Source organism: Neltuma alba, unplaced genomic scaffold (genome assembly GCF_004799145.2).
Source record: "Neltuma alba isolate B1F8T4 unplaced genomic scaffold, ASM479914v2 tig00010645_pilon, whole genome shotgun sequence".
Taxonomy (NCBI): domain Eukaryota; kingdom Viridiplantae; phylum Streptophyta; class Magnoliopsida; order Fabales; family Fabaceae; genus Neltuma; species Neltuma alba.
Genome location: NW_021635495.1, coordinates 595,684 through 615,924, shown reverse-complemented (window position 1 = coordinate 615,924; position 20,241 = coordinate 595,684). Strand labels below are relative to the sequence as shown.

Genomic DNA, 20,241 nt, shown 5'->3' with positions numbered 1-20,241 from the left:
CCACCTCATTCCTTGGAGACCTTGGTTGAAGGGCCAACATTTTTTGACTCAACTATTAATCACGCATACTTTAAATTCACACCCTATACCTTGCGATTTTTGAATGATCTAATCTCTAACAATGATGTAGGTATGAAGGTGAGCCAATCCAAGATTGTTGCTATTGTAAACCAACTTGAGCTTGGTGCAACATCTGAGAGGACTGAGGCAAGCATAGTGGATCCAAGTGAGGTTGACAAATGCATTTCACAAGAATTGCGAAAGGGAAGTTTCTCTAATCCTACTGATGTTTCTACTCTAATTCCCTCGATTGTCCAACCCCTAACTTTAGAACTTAAAGACCTACCTCCAAACCTTAAGTATGCTTATCTTGATGCTGAAAATAAATTATCTATCATTATGTCTAGTTCTTTAACTGAAAGTGAAGAGTCTAGTTTGATGAGCGTACTTAGAAGAAATAGGGAGGCTTTAGGTTGGCAATTAGCTGATATTAAGAGAATTGACTCTATTGTTTACTGTTGACTGACGGTTCCAAGCCAATCAAACAAAACCAGAGGAGACTGAATCCTTTAATCTCTGATGTGGTTAGAAAGGAGGTAGACAAACTTTTGAGGGCTAGAATTATATACGCTATATCTGATAGCGAGTGGGTATCACTGGTATAAGTCGTGCAGAAGAAGAGTGGGATCACAATAGTAAAAAAATGAGAACAATGAACTTATCCCAATTAGGGTGCAAAACTCATGGAAAGTTTGCATTGATTATAAAAAGCTGAATGAGTCGCTAGGAAAGACCACTTTCCTTTACCTTTTATTGATCAAATGCTTGAATGGTTAGTGGAGAAGAGTCACTATTGTTTCCTAGATGGGTACTCTAGATATTTCAAAATTTCTATAAACCTTAGAGACCAAGACAAGACTACCTTCACTTATCCATTTGGAACCTATGCCTATTGGTCTTTACAATGTCCTTGGCATATTCCAACGCTGCATGTTATCCATTTTTGTTGAATTTATTAAAAAATGCATAGATGTGTTCATGGATGATTTTTCTGTCTATGACAATTCTTTTGATGAGTGTTTGAAAAGTCTTGATAAAATTCTAGCACGATGCATTGACAAAAAACTAGTTTGAATTATGAAAGATACCATTTCATGGTTAATTAAGGCATCGTACTTGGTCATTTAATTTTTAATAAAGGAATAGAGGTCGATAAAGCTAAAATAGAGGTGATTTCTTTGTTGTCCTACCCTATCAACTTGAAAGAGTTCAAGTGCTTCTTAGGACATGTAAGGTTTTATAGAAGATTCAACAAGGACTTTAGTAAAATTGCTCTACCTTTTTCTAAACTGTTGCAAAAAGATGTTGATTTTCAATTTGATCATGAATATGAGTTAGCTTTTGATGAATTGAGGAATAGGCTAGTTACTCCTTTTATTTTGACCTCTCCTAATTGGGAATTGTCTTTTGAAATTTCTTGTGATACTTCAAATCTAAGTATGGGGGCAACGTTGGGTCAACGGGACAATTCTGATTCTAAAGTAATTACTTATGTCTTTAAAACTTTAGATGCAGCTTAGAGAAACTACACCACTACTGAGAAGGAATTATTTACAATTGTCTTTGCGCTTGATAAGCTTAGACCCTATCTTATAAATTCTAAAATGTTTGTGTTTGCAGATCACGTAGCAGTAAAGTATCTCTTCTATAAACCTCAATCGAAGCTGAGGCTCTTGAGGTGGATGTTATTACTCCAAGAGTTCAATGTGGAAGTAAAAGATAGAGCTGGAAACATAAACCGTGTAGCAGATCACTTGAGTAGGTTACCACTAGAGACAAGGAGAGTATTAGATTCAGATGTTATTCGTGATTCATTCCCCGACCAATCTTTATGTGCATTGTATGTTTCTCAACCATTGTTTGCTTATTTGGTGAACTATCTTGCTACAGGATTAATCCCTTCTCACTTGACTATTTTTCATATTCAAAAGCTTAGGAGTGAAACTTCTTACTACATGTGGGATCCACCATACCTATGGAGATTATACTCTGACCAAGTAATTAGATGGTGCATTCCTGAAATAGAGGCTCAAGCCATTTTGGAAGCTTGCCATGACACCTTGTGTGGGGAACACTTTAGTGCTAGGAAAACGGCTAGAAAATTGTTAGATGTAGGTTTTTATTGGCCTATCCTATTTAGAGACGTATTCACTTATTATAAAGCATGTGATAAATGCCAAAGATTTAGAGTACCCAAGGTATTAATTAGTGATCAGGGAACCCATTTCTGCAACAGGTTGCTTACTAACTTCTTGGCTAAATATGGGATTTCTCACAAAGTGTCCACCCCATACCACCTGCAAACCAATGACCTGACTGAGGTGTCAAATAGAAAAATCAAGTGTATTTTAGAGTACATTGTCAAGCCGTCTAATAGAGACAGGAGCTTGAGGTTAGACGATGCACTATGGGCCTACCGCACTGCCTACAAGATGCCGATCAGAATGTCTCCGTACCGGATTATCTATAGAAAGTCATGTCACATATCGGTAGAACTGGAGCATAAGTCTTATTGGGCAGTAAAGAGCTACAACACTGATCTTGAGGAAGTCGGTCTGAATAGACTTCTTCAAATTCAAGAACTTAGAGAAATACGATTGGCCGCCTACCACAGCTTTGACATTTATAAACAGAAGACTAAGCTTATTCACGATCCCGACATCCTAAGGAAGAGGTTCAAGGAGGGTGACAAGGTGTTGAGGTACTTAGCTCGATTCAAATTCAAAAGGGGTAAATTCAAGATGAGTTGGGATGGACCCTACATTGTGACGAAAGTGTATGATTTTGGGATAATAGAGTTGAAGGAGGAGGCCATGCAATAGTCATCTCCTCAAGCTCAATGAAGAGCCCACACAACCTTCTTAAGGCCAGGTCGTCCCTTTCCTTTATCTCTTACTTTCATATGTCTTTATTTGCGCTTACATTATCTTGCGTGTGACTATTTTGAGATGTGAAAGGGATACCCTTAGTAGAAGTAGTCTTTTCAAATTTTTGTTTGTTTATGTTTATTTTGAATAATCTTCCCTAGCTTTGATTTTGACGTGATTGTGATTATGCTTCTGTCACCACCACACACTTATTTGTATTCTTGAGTTTACTCATCCTTGTACTTAGCTCTTTTCTTGTCTCTAGAAGGATGATGTGTTATGTTTCAATCTCAAATTGGACTTCACAACTTCTACTTTCATTATTTTTGGTTTGAATTCTATGTTTTCTAAAATTTTGGAACTAGGTCATGACTTGAGGTCACAAAAGAGCTTTAGAACTTCTGACCCACCTCTGTTGTTTGCTAACTAAAATTTCTTAATGGATTTTGACTCCAACCTAAAATGGCTTTTCAAAACTTCGTTTTGGGCAATCACAAAGTTAAAAAACTTGAATTTTGATAAGATTTTCCCAATGGTTTTTTAAAATGCAAGTTCTTCCAATTCCAAACTTTAAGGTTTTTCCAAGGAGAGTCTGGGGGGTAGTTGTTCATTGAAGTGTGGGGGGTCAACTAAAGTGTGGGGGTCAACTGAAGTGTGGGTTTTCTAGGTTTAGTGTTAGGCTTTACTTCCTTTAGTTTTAGTTTGTTTCTTGTTGGTTTTGTGTTTATTTTGTTTGCTTGGTTATGTGTTGTTTGGTGTTGTGCTTAGATGTCACGCACAAAGAACCTTGATGTTTCCAGGAGGGCTTATCCTTGCTAGGAGACCCAGCTTTTAAGGGAAAATGTAGTGTTTTCTTTGGAATGATTTAAGTCATTATCCAAGAGTACAACGGTTTAAGTGTAGGGGAGTAATAGAACCCAATATTTATGTAGTTTTCTCAAGTATTTTCTGTTGTTTTGCAACATTTTTATCTTCATGATGCATGCATTTATATCCTTTTGATTATATTGATTCATGCATTGCATTCCACTGTTTAAGGGGTATAAAGGGTCATTTTTCTGTCCTTAATTGTAATTGCCTTGATCTGCAATCAGTTAGTCTTTACAAAGCTCTTTGTTGTCATTTTCAAGCAGTTAAAGAAGGATCTAAAACCCAAGATGGAGCACTGAACGAGACATAAAGTCATAAGAACCAAAACACGAGATTTGGAGTGTTCTGTGCCCCTAGGGCGCGACATAAGCTTATTGAGTCGCGACCTAAATGTTCTTTAAGAGGAGCTGCATGTTTTGGAGCTAGGTTAAGACTGAAGGCCCTCTGTATCCCCAGGTCGTGACATGGCTTTATGAGGTCACGACCTAGAGTTCCCAAGTCACGACATGAGATTATGAGGTCATGGCCAAAACTATGCGTTTTGAAATACGTTTTTCAACTTCTATACTTAGGGGGCAGCCACCATGACCTAAACACTCACCATTCTACAGATTTACAAAGGCATGAGCCTCCACCATATTCTCTAAAGTCTCCATTGATCTCATACCCTAAACCTCTATTTTTACTCATTTCTTCACCATTTTTTGTGATTTAGAACCAATTAAATTACTCTCAACCCCTTCTTCTCCATTTTTCCAACCTTTTTTAAGCATCACTTATGGCTGATCATACCTAGAGTGATTATGACTAGTTTGAAGACATGAGAGGCTAAACCTTTAACCTCTTGGTGATGGAAGACAATGTTTGAGCTTAAGGACTTAATAGGGGAGTTACTTAGTCTAAACTTGTGCTTAAATTTGTGTTGATCATTTCTAGAGTTAGGGATTTTTGTACTTATGTAAGACTTAATTTGTGATTGTAAATCTTGTATTTAGACTACTGTAATGTATTTTGATTGGATGCTATTTAATATTGAATCATCTATATGAATATATCAGTTTTGAATCCTTGTGTTCAGTTGGTTTTGTTCACTTGGTATTCTGTGATTGTTGATTGGTAATTTGAGGGAATTTGCATCATCTATTCATTTATACTCTAAGTGGTTTCAACAATGTTTTAAAAGGTGTCAATTGACTTTGGTTAAAGTAAGTTTTCAGTAATTAAAACATCAGATCCAAGTGATTACTTGGGGTTTCTTTTAGACTTAGAGATTTCCAAAACTCTCAATCAATTTAAGAGCAATGATAGCTGAGTTTTCATCATCAAAATACTATCCCGTCATAACTTCCCTATACTCTAAAGCATATCTTTATTCATTTAAAATACTAAAAAGATTTACTTCTTTACAATTTACATTTACTGCACCACTTTTTAAACAATTAAACTCCCTTTTCTTTACCTAAATCATCATGCTTTTGATAACTAGCTTAATCTAGGCTTTTCCAATAAAGCGCTCATCGAGAAAAAAGATTGGTTGTACCCTATACTACATTATTTGGTGTAATCACAATCTTGATGACCCAGAAGGCGACATTCTGGTCTAATCAATTCTTCATTACACATCAATTTCTAGTGCAACCTTTAACTATTACATTTTCATCTATCTTTATCCAATTCCATCCTCAAGAGGGATCTTGCCTGACACAACTTTTCTAACTTCTTTACTTTTTGATCGACCATTCTTATGGTCAGATATTGATCATCACATGCTAATTGCATTACATAGCAATGATTTAATCACCTTGCTGTGTCATATCTAATCAAGCATCTAGCTCATTATTAGTTCTTCATTCAACATTATCCAATTTCTATCCCCTTTGGTTTACTATCCCATAGGGATTTCTACTACTACTAAAGGATTTAACAAACCTCAAATATTTTGTCCTGTCACCTTGCCTCTTTTGAGGTTACATCAATTACTTAAGGTTTAAATTGTCACTCTACTTCCTTACTAGGGTATAGACTCCTTATTTCTATTAGGCCTATTACATTCTTAGCCATTTCATTGTTATCATGTAATAAGGAGCCTTTAAATCAGACCCATGTTGTCATCAGTCAATTGCTATTCTACTTCCTTTTTTTAGTGGAAGTTCATCAACCTCTTTTGGGGATTTCTTCAAGCATTCCCCTATCATTAGTATTTCTTCTACCTCTACTTTCTATTTCTGCCTACACTGAAGGGTTATCATGTACCTTTAGTAGTCCTATCTCAAATATTTCTCTGTCTGGGCCTCACTAGTCAAAATTCAATCTCACCTCTAGGCAAGAGACAAGTTCCTTTGGAGGGAAGATTAAAGTTTTAAATTTTTACAGTCAAGGAGAACATTATTAAATGAAAATCAATTCAGGCAAGTTTTCAAATCAACATTATGAGATGATATACATATCAGATCAGGGATAGTTTAGCAAGATGCATGCCGGACAATATAATTTAAACACACTCTAGAGGTTACTACTCTAGTGTCAGTGGGAGTGAGAATATATAAATCACACGGTAATGTATCACTGTAAGGCTCAATTGCCTATTATAATCATACGATATAAACAAATGGTTGGCACCTAAATCAAACATTGCACCCTGTGCAATTATGCATATGGATCATATCTCGAGTTATCTCAGGCGACTTACGAGCTTCTTCTTATGTCAGGGCAACACTCTCTTGGAAAGTGTCCGGGTTTTTCTATGATGAAAGCATAAGTTTTGATCCATTGTGCGTGGCCGATCTTTATGATTTCTCCCACAATTTTCATAAATCTAGGCCTGTCTAAAAATGTCTGGTTCTCCTTAACGCATGCCCTTCTTGGGCTATTACTAAGATTGAAATTTTCTTCTTATTACTATAGGAAGCTCCCTCGGTCATTGTCCTTGCCTGAGGTTTATCTGCCCTCGACATTTTAATTATTCTTGATCATTCTGCAAGCTTCTACTACTTTATTGAAATTTTCAATTTGCCTCGGGGTTACCATTTTCTCTTAGTTTTGGTCTTAGGCCCCTAATCATTTTCTCAATGAACCACCATTCGTCATTCATATGTTATAGATAGGTAGGGTACCAATATAAGTTAATGTATCTTGCCAAGCATTCATTAAGGGGGTTTCTCTTATGTTTGCTTTGTAGTGAGGAATTCAGTTTCCTTCTTATCTCGTATGGATCTCAGGAAATACTTCTGGAAGAATTAACCCTTAAAAGATTCCCAAGTGATTGGGGTTTCAGCAACTTAACGGACTGTCTTTGAGTTCTTCCACTACCTATCAGCTTCCCTTTAAATCATAAGTTGTTATCTGCACTTTGGTCTCAAGAAGGCTATCCATTGCTCTATAGATTTTCTCTGGCGGGGTGATACAGTTCTTGACTATTTGCATATTTAACGTGCTTGCAAGGCTGGCGGATTATGCTTGCAAAAGCATATAATCCATTGTTACGAATTATCTACTTCTCTTACAGGCCTTGCCTATTCTACCATAGATTCTTAGAGTTGGGGTTGGACTAGTTGGGCTATCTTGACTGCTCCTTGCTCAGGTTGTTGCAACTATGCTATGACTGCTGTTACTGCTGCTACTATTGCAGCATCCCTTGCTTGTTCTCGACAAGCTTGGGCTACACACAACTTTTGTATCGTTTGCTATTGTTTCTTTAATCAGTTCATTATTATTTGTATTAGATCAACAGGGGGTCTGTTCTATTCTTCCCCTTCTCGTGCATCATGTCTTAACCTTACTTTACTTGCTATCTCTTCTTAACTACTAGAGGAACAATATCATAATATAACCTTTAACTTTCATATATAACCCTTTCATGTACAAAACAACAGCATAGTTCTATCAATCATAGCCAGAAGTTACATAGTTAGTACAACTATTTAGGATCATTCTGGAAAAAGAAAAGTAGAAGTAACAAAGTCCTCTAAGACATCCAATATCTGCTCAAAAGTATACTTGTCTACTTTGTCACAGATGGATGGTATGAATTCCTCCCAGATCCATGTATTTGGAAGAGTAGACAGCAATGTCGCGCCCCATATGTCTAGCTCCAGGGTTTGGCTTTTGTTGTTAACTGTCATATACAACCTCCTAACTCAACAAAAGAATCAAGGTAGACTGTATCATACTAATCCTTATTCCTCTTAATGTATCTACCCAGGTACTTGAATTCTTTAATCAGATCATTAATCATATTAAATTCTTTAAGCACTGATGATGATGTCTTCTTCGGAGGTAGTATCTTACTGGGGCCTGCCTCATCGTCATTATTTCCCGATCTGGGTATTCGGTGCGAATGTAGTGTCGACCCTGTCTCATCCTCCTGGTGTTCTATTATTTGATTGGAGCCCACTCCGGAATGAATATCCTCAATCTCACTGGGGAATTGGTAGTATCCTGGTTGGGAAGCAAGATTATTGGGATTTTCTACTAGAGGGTGATACCAGTCTAGGTATGGTTCCCCAGACATCCTCTGGTCTACTGTTTCCACGGAGAGGTCATCTTCATAACATGTCATAGTTTCTACTTCTGCTATTTCCTCAAAACGCAGCAAACCAAACAAACAGTATAATTTCAAGCAAATGAGACATAATGCTATACAGTACCACTTAATGCTCTATTATCACAGCATTCATCAAACACAGTCAAAACCTTTAATCCATAACAATTTAACACATGATCAAAGCACTGCATATTTACTAGAACCTTTGCTCTAATACCAAAAATGTCACACCTTACTTTTATACCACATATTATCTCAATTGGAACTATTTTGGATAATTTCTTATGGGCTTAAGTTGGAAAACGTTGAACTTTAAAGTTTCTTAAATTCGAGTTCCTATTCAATATAACCCTTACAAAGGCTAAACTTTGAAAATTCATAACTAATTTTAGAAAAATTAAAATGAAGTGGTTTCAAGTTCTTCTTAAAGCTCTTAGTGCCATCTCTAAGTGAAAAATATTCATTAGCATCTAGAACTCATCAATTGATCCTAGATTTCGTGCAAGGTAGTATTGTTCATTTGGTCATTTTTTAATTTTTTCACAACTTATGCCTAACTTTGGAAGGGCATAACTTTCTGTACAAAACTCCAAATTTGATAAAATACCACTTCTTTTAAAGATAAAAATAGGATCTATAAGCCTGCCAAGTTTCAGCTCAAGAATAATCCAATTGCATAAAATTTTATTGGTCAAACTTAACCCTTAAAAATATCCCTTTTTTGCCATTCTTGCCTTTTCTTTTCCTTTTCCTTTCACATAACCTTTCCAATCACATAACACATACTTAAACATGATTCCTTAATTAATTGCTTACATGTAAAGCATCTTTAATCTGATACAATGTTCCAACATAGTTTACAATAATACATGATGTCATACCTCCTTTTATACCACATTATATCACAAATAAAGCCATTTGGAACCATTTTTTAAGACTTAGAGGTGATTAGAGGTGAGAAAATTCAATGTTTAAAAATTTGGTCTCGGGTTAGTATTCACTATTAACTGAAATTTTTGTAAACTTTGAAAATTCATAACTAATTATAGAAAAATCCAAATGAGATGGTTCCAAGCTCTATGGAAAGCTTACAGTACATGCTTTAAGTGAAAAATACTCACTAGAAGCATATTATCATAAAACAGAGCCAGGAAATTTACAAAGTTACACTGCTCATTTGGTCATTTTTTTAATTTTTTAGTATTTTAGCCCAACTTTGAGAGGGCATAACTCTTAGCACAAAAATCCAAATTTAATGATCGAATACTTAATTTATAGATAAAAATAAGGTTTATAAATGTGAAAAATATCAGGTTCAAATTCATTCATTTGCTTGTTATTTTATGTGTCTCAATAGTGCCCCTATTTAGGTAATTTTATCCCTTACCTTATAATTTCTTGAATTATCTTTCCACTTTTCCTTGCCATACCATTCAGCCATGCCATAACCAATGTTCACAACAATAATGCACTTCATATGTATATAGGTATAAGTCAACATTATCTAACACTCAATACATAATTATACCAAAGTTCTTCCAAATACAATATAATAATATTACAACATCACAAAATTCATATAATCTTCTTAGCCTAAAACTATATCCTTGCCCTTGTCTATGCTTGATCCATTCCCTAATTGATGCATAATTTAACATAGAAAGGAATGAGATTTCATGAAAATCTCAATAGCAATGAATCATAATTCTCATGTTAATCAAGCTTTGCATGATGCATTATGTCACAATACTTCAAGATATCCTCAAGTCACATGTCATGCTTTATGCCATGAATTAAAACAAGCACATAAACATTTTGACATGTCATTATGCATTTGGCCAAAGCATACAAGCACTATAAAATCAACCATTCTATAGCACACTTCAATCAACATTAAACAAGCAACATAGACACATGACGCTTACGAATGCTTACGAATGCGTACTCATATCAAGCTTTATGGGATTAGTTATGAATTTTTGAAGTTGGACCTGTAATCTAGAAATTAAACAGTGAATAGTAACCCGAGTAATTATGTTGAAATTTTAAATCCACGGGCTTGTGTCGTGATTTGCTTGAACCATAACGCTTACAAATGCGTACTCTGAGGGGTTAAAAGTAGGGTGTTTCAGCTTCGCACTTTGCCTCAACATTTTGCCACCTTAAAATGCGAACGATTAAATAATTCCTTCTTAGAGCATTATTTCCTTGCTTCAAAGACCACAAAAATTAAGAAGGAAATATCTGGAATAGTGCAAGACACTGGAGAATCCTTGTATGAATATTGGACAAGATTTTTTACCTTGCTGGCTCGATATCCATATCATAATATCTCTAAGATTGACTTGGTGGAATCTTTCTATAAGGACCTTCTTCCTCATCATAAGCCTACAATTAACACCAGTTGGAGCGCTACGCTTGTGTCTTTAATCCCATTAATCCCTAAGGCCAAATAAACCGACCAAGGCATGACATTTATAGCAGCTCCTAAATCTAGTAAAGCTCCCTTGATGTGAACCTTTCCTATGGTACAGGGGATTGTGTAAGATCCACGATTTTGGCACTTGACAAGTAGTTTGACCTTGAATAAGGATGACACATTAGCACTCACTTGTATTCTCTCAAGGGGCCTAAACCTTTGCTTGTCATTACATAGTTTATTTAATAATTTAAAGTATTTAGGGTTCCCTCGTAAGAACTGAATTATAGGCAATTAATTTCCAACTTGTTAAACAATGTGTAAACATTAGTAGCCAACTCACCATCAAACTTTTTCTTACCAAAGAAATAGGCTTTAGGAAAAGGAAGGTTTTTAGTACATACCTCCTTACCTACTAGCTTAGAGGCTTCTTGGTTGCTGGTCTCTGGCTTGTCCTCCTTTTAGTTGCCTTTGTAAGCCAAGCTCTGTCACACCGTACTTATATAATACCTTAGCATTCCTTTAGAGCCATTTCAGACCACTTTGGATGGTCTAAAACTTAAAAATTTCAATTTGGACGTTAATTTTCGGAAAATTACTGTTCACTGTCCAGTTTTTAGATTACAGGTCCAACTTTGAAAAATCATAACTAATTCTAGAAAAATCATATGGAGGTGTTCCAAAATTCTACAGAAAGCTCTTTCAATGCTCTTTAAGGGAAAAATATTCAACTGAACTCACCCTCACTGAAAACGTACAGTTTATTGGATTAAGATTACTATTCGTTTGGAAAAATCTGGACTTTCCAGATTCTCCGCCTTAACTTTGAAAATTCATACCTCTTCGTATACACATCCAAATGAGGTGATTCACCACTCATTTTAAAGCTTGGGATGTGAACTATAAGTATACCAAATTGTGTCACTTAACTCATTCATATGGTAGGTCAAACTGAAGCTTGAAACTAACTGCTCCATGACCTACGTTTTATCCCTTAACATCTCTTTACTTTAATTCTTTTTATTTCTTTGGCATACCTAACATGGGCTTACATTTTCCCATTCATGCTCATACATTCCTATACATGCCATAAGCTTTATAATTAAATACATGGCATTCACAACATACTTATAACATAGGAGAATTATACATTGAATATTAGTATCAATCATTAGCATTAATAATTCTCCACTTCTTCTCCTTGCTTCTCATGCCATTAGTGCCCATCATTGATTGACCTAAATGGTTGGTTATGAAGGGGTGAGATTCAGGGGAATCTCAGTAGCAAACATTACCACATACATGCACAAGATGGATGCTAGTGTATGGTATGTAGTTTTTCATAAACTTAAGTTAACTAGTGACATGCCATCATGCTTTATGCTTGGTATAAAAATGCATGGCCATGGGAACATATTAAAAACAGCATTTCCAGCAACAATCATCATGTCACAACATCATTCAAACAACAAATACAAACCAACACATGAGCATACTATGTCAAGCACATAAAGGGTAAGTTCACTACCTTGCACCTCAAGCTTTCCTCTTACTTTTCCTTTGACTCCCTTGACTTTCCAACCATGTGGGCATTCAGTCAACATCACCAAACATCCTCTTGGATGTTCCAAAGGTCCTAAACATAACCATAATGATCACACAATCCATTAGGACCATTAGATTACATAAAGTTCAAGACTAGCTTTCTTGAACCTTAACCCTTTCTCTTAGTCTTAGGGTTTTCTTTCTAACTTTTCTAATATAAATCTTATCATTTCTTATCCTTAAGATCCATTTCTTGTTAATTAGGACCACTTTAAATGGCCTTAGATTCAAGAATACCAAATCTGGAAATTTTGGTTCGCGGGTACTGTTCACGCAGAAACGCCAAAATTTTTGCTCAACTTTGAAAATTCATAATTAAATCTAGAAAAATCCAAATTGAGTGCTTCCAAGTCTCACTAAAAGCTCCTTAAGTTAAATTTAAATGAAAAATAGTTTCATGAACCAATTCTACGCCAAAAAGTACCGGAATTGTACGGAAATTGAAACTCTTCCAAAAGTTCAACACTGTTTCCAGATTTCAAACCCTAACTTTGAAAAATCACCATAAATCGTACACATATCCAAATGAAGTCTTCTACCCATGGATTTAAAGCTTACAGAGTGTACTTTAAGCATGCAAAATTTCCAAATCAGATACACACAGTAACTAATTCAAAATAGATATCAAATCAGATGCTATAGCCACCACATACCTTGATCTTGAAGCTTGAACTTAGGTGGACTTTCTCTCACTAGAAGTAGCTCTTTCTCTCTCTAGATGCAAGAGCGGCAGAGTTTCCCCTATGGTTCATTGCTTGGCTGAAATATGAGGGTAGGGAGTGCCTATTTATAGCCAAAAATTTGACTTGAATGGACCAAAATGCCCTTGGTGGCTAATAGAAAGGGTAAGGGCAATTTTAGAACTTCAAGTTGACTTTTACATCATCATTGCATCATCTTCTTGTATCATGCTTACCTCAACTTTCTAGAAGATGCCAAGTGTCATAAAAGTGGTGGAGGAGATGGGAGATTAGATCCTAACCGTTGGATCAAACTTAATTTCTCCGAATTTACTTGGCCTACGTTTCTCCGGCTTCCTTTATGGCCTTTCGAAGCTCAGAAAATTCTTCTGTCTACTCCATAAATTCCCCTTCATTCTAGAGAGTAGCTATGAATTTTCTCAGGCCATAACACTTCCTCTAAGCCTTGTATAAAAATCATTTACTAAAATACCCTTTTATCGGTATAATCTGCTCTTTAATTTATTAAAGCCATTCCACTGGCCTTTTGGTTGCAGGACTAATTTTATAAATTAGTATAACCTTTCAACCAATTAATATTCATTTTTACATACATTTTTTAGGTCTCTTGCTATTTTAAATAATTACCTCAAACAGTGTACTTTTTACTGGCCATAACCTCATAAATTCCATTTAAGCTATCTCAAGGGTATTTTTGTCTTTTCTCTTCATAGAAAAGTCTTAGAATATTATTTCCCATTTTCTGGGATTTTCTTAAAATTTTCTGTACACTCTTCCGTTTTTATCCTTGCTGGTTATAACTTTTTAGATTTACAATTTAGTGTCTACTTGGACTTAACTTCATATAATCCTCTCTTTGAGGCTTCTAACTTAACCTTTGGCCTATATCTAGTCTCTTTTCTCTCTCTAGGCCTTCGATACTTTACTGGAGTCTCTGACCTTGATTATACTGAAGCCCCTGAAAAACTTTTACTTTGCAGTTTAGTCCCTGAAACTGCTTTGACTTCCTTTCTCATCTTTGGGACTTCTGCTCAAGAAAGGTCTGGTAGCCTATCCAATTTAGACTACTTTTGATGCTTCTAGGCCCAAAAGTCTGGATGTTACAATTCTCCCCCTCTCAAAAAAATTTCGTCCTCGAAATTTCGGGTCAAACCTCTATTCTTACCCTTAATAAGAGGTTACCTGAGAAGAGTATCCCTACTTATACTTAACTCTGACCTTTTCAACTTTTCATTATACCTCATTTCCATGTTTCCACCTTGGCTTCATACTTGCATAACTCGTCATTCTAAACTTTTCTGTCATTCATATGAGCATAGCCTTTGCTTTTAAGCATTTTGTCACCACTGCTCACATTCTTCCGATACTTTAGGCTCATTCTTTCATAATAATACCATGATAGTGTGCCTGTCTTCATGGTATTTTACTATACCATGACATTTTGGGTTCTCTTAATACCGCATTTATCTATTCTTTTCGGTACCCTATCATTCCTCATTACTTTAAGGGCGTATCTCCTTTCTTTTCTTCATTGACTAGAACAGAATTGAGCACAGTCTAATCAGCAATAGAGGTATCTCGAACAAGTCAAGGGTACTCTCTCTATATTAGTCCACCGCTGAGGAAGATTTCAGTATCTTAAACTCATCTCTGGTCATTGTCTTCCCAAAGAGGTACTGTACTCTTACCCTTATGGCTCAGCTATTTTCTCTTAGGCTTGGTCTACTATGACCTCGGGAGCTACTGCGCTCTACTGTAAGCCTCTTCAGGATCTACTATGACCCTGGAATACTATCATCAATCTGAGCCATCTTAGGATCTCTAGAAGACTCTAGACCATAGAGTTGAGTAATAAAACAAGTCACCTCCACTCAGCTAGTAACTTGACTAATTATTCCCCAAGACTGATCACAGATATCAGTATTGTCTTCTTAGGCCTTACTCAATCCTTTCTGTCAACTCCTGGAATTCTTAGCCTTTCCATATTTCTTTAGCCCTTAGTTTTAGCTTCCTTAAGTCACTTTCCTTTCTTTGTGCCTTTCGAATCCCAAGGCACTGGCTCATCTCTAGAGCCCACTAACTTGTCATTGCATCAATGCCGGCCTGCCTTGTCTTAGGACTCTGTAGTCCTTACTGTCTCTTAATAATTCAGACAGCATCGGGAGAGGACTTATATAATCACATTCTCATTATACTTCAGTATTTCGTAGTACCCTGTTAAGCTCGAGGAGCACCTGTTTGCATATCACACTTCTGTTGTCTTAACCAGTTTCACTCTCTCTGTCTGGGGTAAGGTCCATCCTGTGCCTTATCCCGGTTGCTTCTACTTTTCCTGTGGGAGGACAGATTGCTTTAACTGGAGCATCGTCAACTCAACCACTTGCTTTCTGTTTCATTCCTTCAGAGGATAGCTTACTCTTACTTGAGCAGCGTCACTCTGATCCGAAGAACCACTTCCCAATCTTAGAGAGGTACTTATGGTCAAGACTTTCCTCATATGCAATCTCGACCAGGGTACATTCCTCGAATACCATATCCCTATCAAAGGGAGCCTCTCTACTGGATTACTCAATCTTATAAGCAGTGGCATCTATTTATAGGAATCTCATTTCTTAGATTCCTTAGTGGCCTAATTGCCATGGTTGCACGCTCTTGGATACCTTAGGGACATAAAAGAATATTGTTTTAGTTCCTGACATTATCATATATCTAACATCATCGAGCTCTAGATATCACAAGGGCTTCATATTTCATTAATTCCATGTGGGGGGTATTTATAGGCTTCATATTTCATTAATTCCACATATGCCTTTCTTGCATAAGACTTGATCTTGGCCTTCCAATTTTTACCCCTTTCCAAATGTACAAATCTTAAGCTATGTGGCCTAATATGTTGACACTTGGATGGTGAGTCACAAGGGCTTATGTCATTTCTTCTTATCCATTAAGATTAATTAGGCTTTAATCAAGGTTAACTCTCTTAATTCCTTAATTAACTTGGCTAATTATCCTTCTAAAAGTTTTTGACTTTTCAAAAATAGATGGTTGAATCCTAGCCATCCAATGAACGATGTTTGCCATGTGTCAAGATCTTATGGAAGATGACTTAACTATAATCATCTTACTTAACCCTAATTAGATTTTAATCTAACTTGATTTATTATTTTCTTTTTCTTTTTATTTTCTTTTTCCCTTTCTTAGCCAATTTGGCCATGACATGTGTCCTTGAGATTCTGTCAAAAATTTTTACCACCCCAGTTGTGCTGACAGCCCACTGCGTCTTAATATAATATTGGTTTATTTTATTTGATAGCTGAAAAATTCTAGTATCTCAGAATTCTTATATCATATCATCATTAATTATATCTCAGTAAAGAGAACTTCCCTGATTAATTTCATAATTTTTCTCCCCTTATAACTTTTTAAATTGCCGTTTCTGTAAAAACAGATAATCTACTGATATTAATTTAGCTCTAAAATCAATTCAAGCTAACCTCCTCATCATTTAGGGTTGGAAATAATTTTATAAATCTCCATAATTCTTGATGAATTTCTTTTAATTTTTCATAATTTTCTGAGATCTCTAGGTATTTTTAATAATTTATACGATGCCACCTTAGGGGCGTCAACACTATTGACCAATTAGTCACCTTATTGAGTCACATAGTAGAGATTTTGCTCTACTGGGTAGATAAGGAACTGTCTAACACCTACCCATATTGCATTCTAATTTTTCTACTGCCCATAAAATATCTTCTCATGACTCATATAATGACTCATTACCCTCATAAATGAAGCACATGGAAAAGAAGAAGAGAATTCAAGTTGAACTTGTCTTCCTCAAAATATCTGAGATATTTTCTAACTTTGTCTCCTAATTAAGGGACATTAATTATTTAACATTTGATTGGAGCATTTTATCTAATCTTGAACTCCAAAAATCTATTTATACCATAAAATTCATTTAATTTTCTAGAAAATCTATGAATTTTCTCAAATCATAACTCAGACCATAAGTATTTCTTTTTAAATTTCCCATAACAAATCCATAAACTGTAGTTCTGGCCTTAAAAAAATGTTAAAGCCATTCTACTGCCTTCTAGGGTTGAGACTAATTTTATAAATTCTCTAGCCTCTTAGGTCATACATCCCCATTTTACCATAATTTTCTAAGGTTTCCTTATGACTCAAACAATTAAATCTACCTTTACATCTTAAACTGAGCCATAAACTTATAAATTCCTTTTAAGTCAACTCAAGGGCATTTTTGTCATTTCTCCTCATGTACAGGCCTTAAAATGTCATTTTCCATTTTTTGGAATTTTCTACAATTTTTGGGTGTTACTTCCATTTTTATCCATTCCTGACCCAAAACTTTCCAAAATTACGGTTTTACTTCTGGTCAAGTAAACCTCATAAATCACCCTATTATGGCCTCTATCATAACCTTTGGTCTGAACTAACCTTTTTTTCTCATTTCTGGGCCTTAAGGCTTTATTGAAGCCTCTAACTTTCTTTACATTTTAGTCCCTAGAACTTTCTCTATTTACAGTTTAGTCCCTAAAACCCTTCAACCTTCTTTTTACATTTCTGGGACTCCTGCTCATAGGGATTTGGTAGCCTACCTATCTTAGGCTAATCCATGTATTCTTAGGCCCAAAATTTGGGGTGTGGCACTAAGCATTATGCATGTTAGAGTATGCTCATACTGAAAAGTAAAGTAAAGGAAAGAGAAGTTGCATAAGTCCTCTCCCTGTAGACCTCTAAAGTAGCTAAGAACATAAGAGCAGCTAGAGGAGTAAGAGAACTCCTAAGACAGATTGGCTTAGGCCCTTAAGATCATATAGGTGGCCTAGAGAATGATATTGGCTATTGGAAAAATCTTGGGAAATGATCAGTCAAGTTACCAACTGAGTGGAGGTGACTTATTTTATTACTTAACCATGTGGTCTAAAGTTTCCCAGAGATATTACTATGACTCAAAGTGATGATAGTATTCCAAGGTCACTGTGGATCCTGAAAAGGCTTATGGTAGAGTGTAGTAGCTCTTGAGGTCGTAGTAGACCAAGCCTAAGGAAAAGCGGCTGAGCCATAAGAGTAAGAGTACAGTACCTCTTTAGGAAGATGAAAACCAAGGATGAGTTTAAGATACAGAAACCTCCTTTAGTGGTGGACCAGTACAGAGAGAGTAACTATGACTTCCTTCCAGATAACCTTATCATTGATTAGGCTAAGCTCAATTTTCTTCTGATTAATAGAGGAAAGCCAGAATTAGAAGAGTTAGAGCCATAGACCTAAAAAAGAGACATTCAAGCTAGCTCTAGATATAGAAAGAACCCCCTGTGATGTAGAGACAGATTGAATATTGACACGCAGATCCCTAAGATGAGGCTAAAGTCAAGAATGCAAGCTAGAATGACCTGCTTAAAGATAGAACAAGATGGGTCTAAGATAGTGAAGTACCAGAGTTTGAGCCTATCAGCATCAGTGACTCAGATTCCTGTCAGTATTGTCCAGTTAAGTGTGCTCAGGCAAGAGTAGCCCAAGGAAGGGTGACCCTTGGAAGTAATATAAGAGTGTGTAGAGGCCAGAAATGTCAGCCATTTTTGGCCACAATGCACTAAGTCCAACAAGATAGAAGATAAAGTTAAGGTAGGCAAAGATAGTCCAAAGTTGACGACAAGATTGAATAAGATCTATAAAGACAATATCAAAAGCACCTCACTGAATGACTCCCAATGAGATGGCAAGTTAAAAAAATGGATAGAGGAGTTGTTAGAAAGGATATTCGTTAGACCTAGCGTATCTCCCTAAAATGCTCTAGTACCCTTCATTAAAAAGAAGGATGTTAGTCTAAGGTTGTACACTGACTACTGAGAGCTGAATAAGGTAACAATAAAGAATAAGTATCCTACCGTGAATCAATGATCTATTGGACCAGCTAGTTGGAGCTACAGTATTCTCCAAGATCAATTTACGATTAAGATACCATCAACTTAGGATAAAAGCTGAGGACATTCCAAAGACTGTTTTTAGGACCCGATACGGACATTATGAGTTCTTAGTGATGCCGTTGGTTTAGCGAATGCCCCTACTAGTTTCATAGATTATATGACCTGGATTTTTACCTGTACTTGGATCGATTTGTCATAGTCTTCATTAATAACATCCTTGTGTACTCCAAATCTCAAGAGGAACATGATTAACATTTGAGGACCATCTTGAGTACATTAAAGGAAAAACAGCTCTATGTCAAACTCAATAAATGTGAGTTTTGATTGGATGAGGTTAGATTCCTAGGCCATGTAATTAAGTAAGAAGGTGTGGTCGTGGATCCTAGTAAAGTTGAAGCAATACTCAACTGGGAACAACCCAAAATAGTAACAGAGATAAGAAGTTTTAGGGTTGGTAGGTTACCACAAGAGGTTCATACGAGGTAACCATAGGACCATTCTATGATCAAAAAGAGTTGAACACAAGACAGAAAATATGGATGGAATTACTCAAAGACTATGACTACTAGATTAAGTACCATCCGGGAAAGGCCAATATAGTGGCTAATACCTTAAGTAAGAAGGTGGTGCAGGTGGCAACCTGATGATTAAAGAAGGGGAATTGTTAGGAGGTGTTAGAGATTAGGGTCCTATCTATCAGATGCAGTTGACATCTGATGAAGCAGAAGGAGTAGGAATGGAGGTCTTGTTGACTGATCTGATTAAAGGAGCTTCAAGAAGGGATGAATTAGCCAAGACCTTTTGAGCTAAAGTACTAAACAATAAGACAAGTGATTTTAAAAACCCCATTGAGGGAATATTAAAATATAGAAAAGAACCTATGTCCCTCTAGTAAATGGTTTCAGGAAACAAATTCTAGATGAGGCACATAAGAGTAAGCACACGATTCATCTGGGAATGACCAAGATGTACCAAGACCATAAGCAGAGGTTTTAATGGCCTGGTATGAGAAAAGATGTCACACAATATGTGACAAGATGCCTCACATGTCAGAAAATAAGGATAGAGCACCAGAAATCATCAGGATTTTTGCAAACCCAGATCTCCCTGAGTGGAAATGTGATAGCATTTTCATGGATTTTATGGTAGGTTTACCTCACATGTTGTCAGGTTTCAACACGACATGAGTCACAGTTGATCAATTGATAAAGTCAGCCTATTT

At 36.1% G+C, this 20,241-nt stretch overlaps 1 protein-coding gene across 1 annotated transcript; it reads left to right on the top strand.

Moving 5' to 3' along the window:
* The first annotated feature begins 1,664 nt into the window (after nt 1–1,664).
* On the top strand, nt 1,665–2,882 carry LOC114757811 (uncharacterized). Its single transcript, XM_028946913.1, has one exon. The coding sequence runs from the start codon at nt 1,665–1,667 to the stop codon at nt 2,880–2,882; it is 1,218 nt and encodes a 405-aa protein (XP_028802746.1).
* The last annotated feature ends 17,359 nt before the right edge of the window (nt 2,883–20,241 follow it).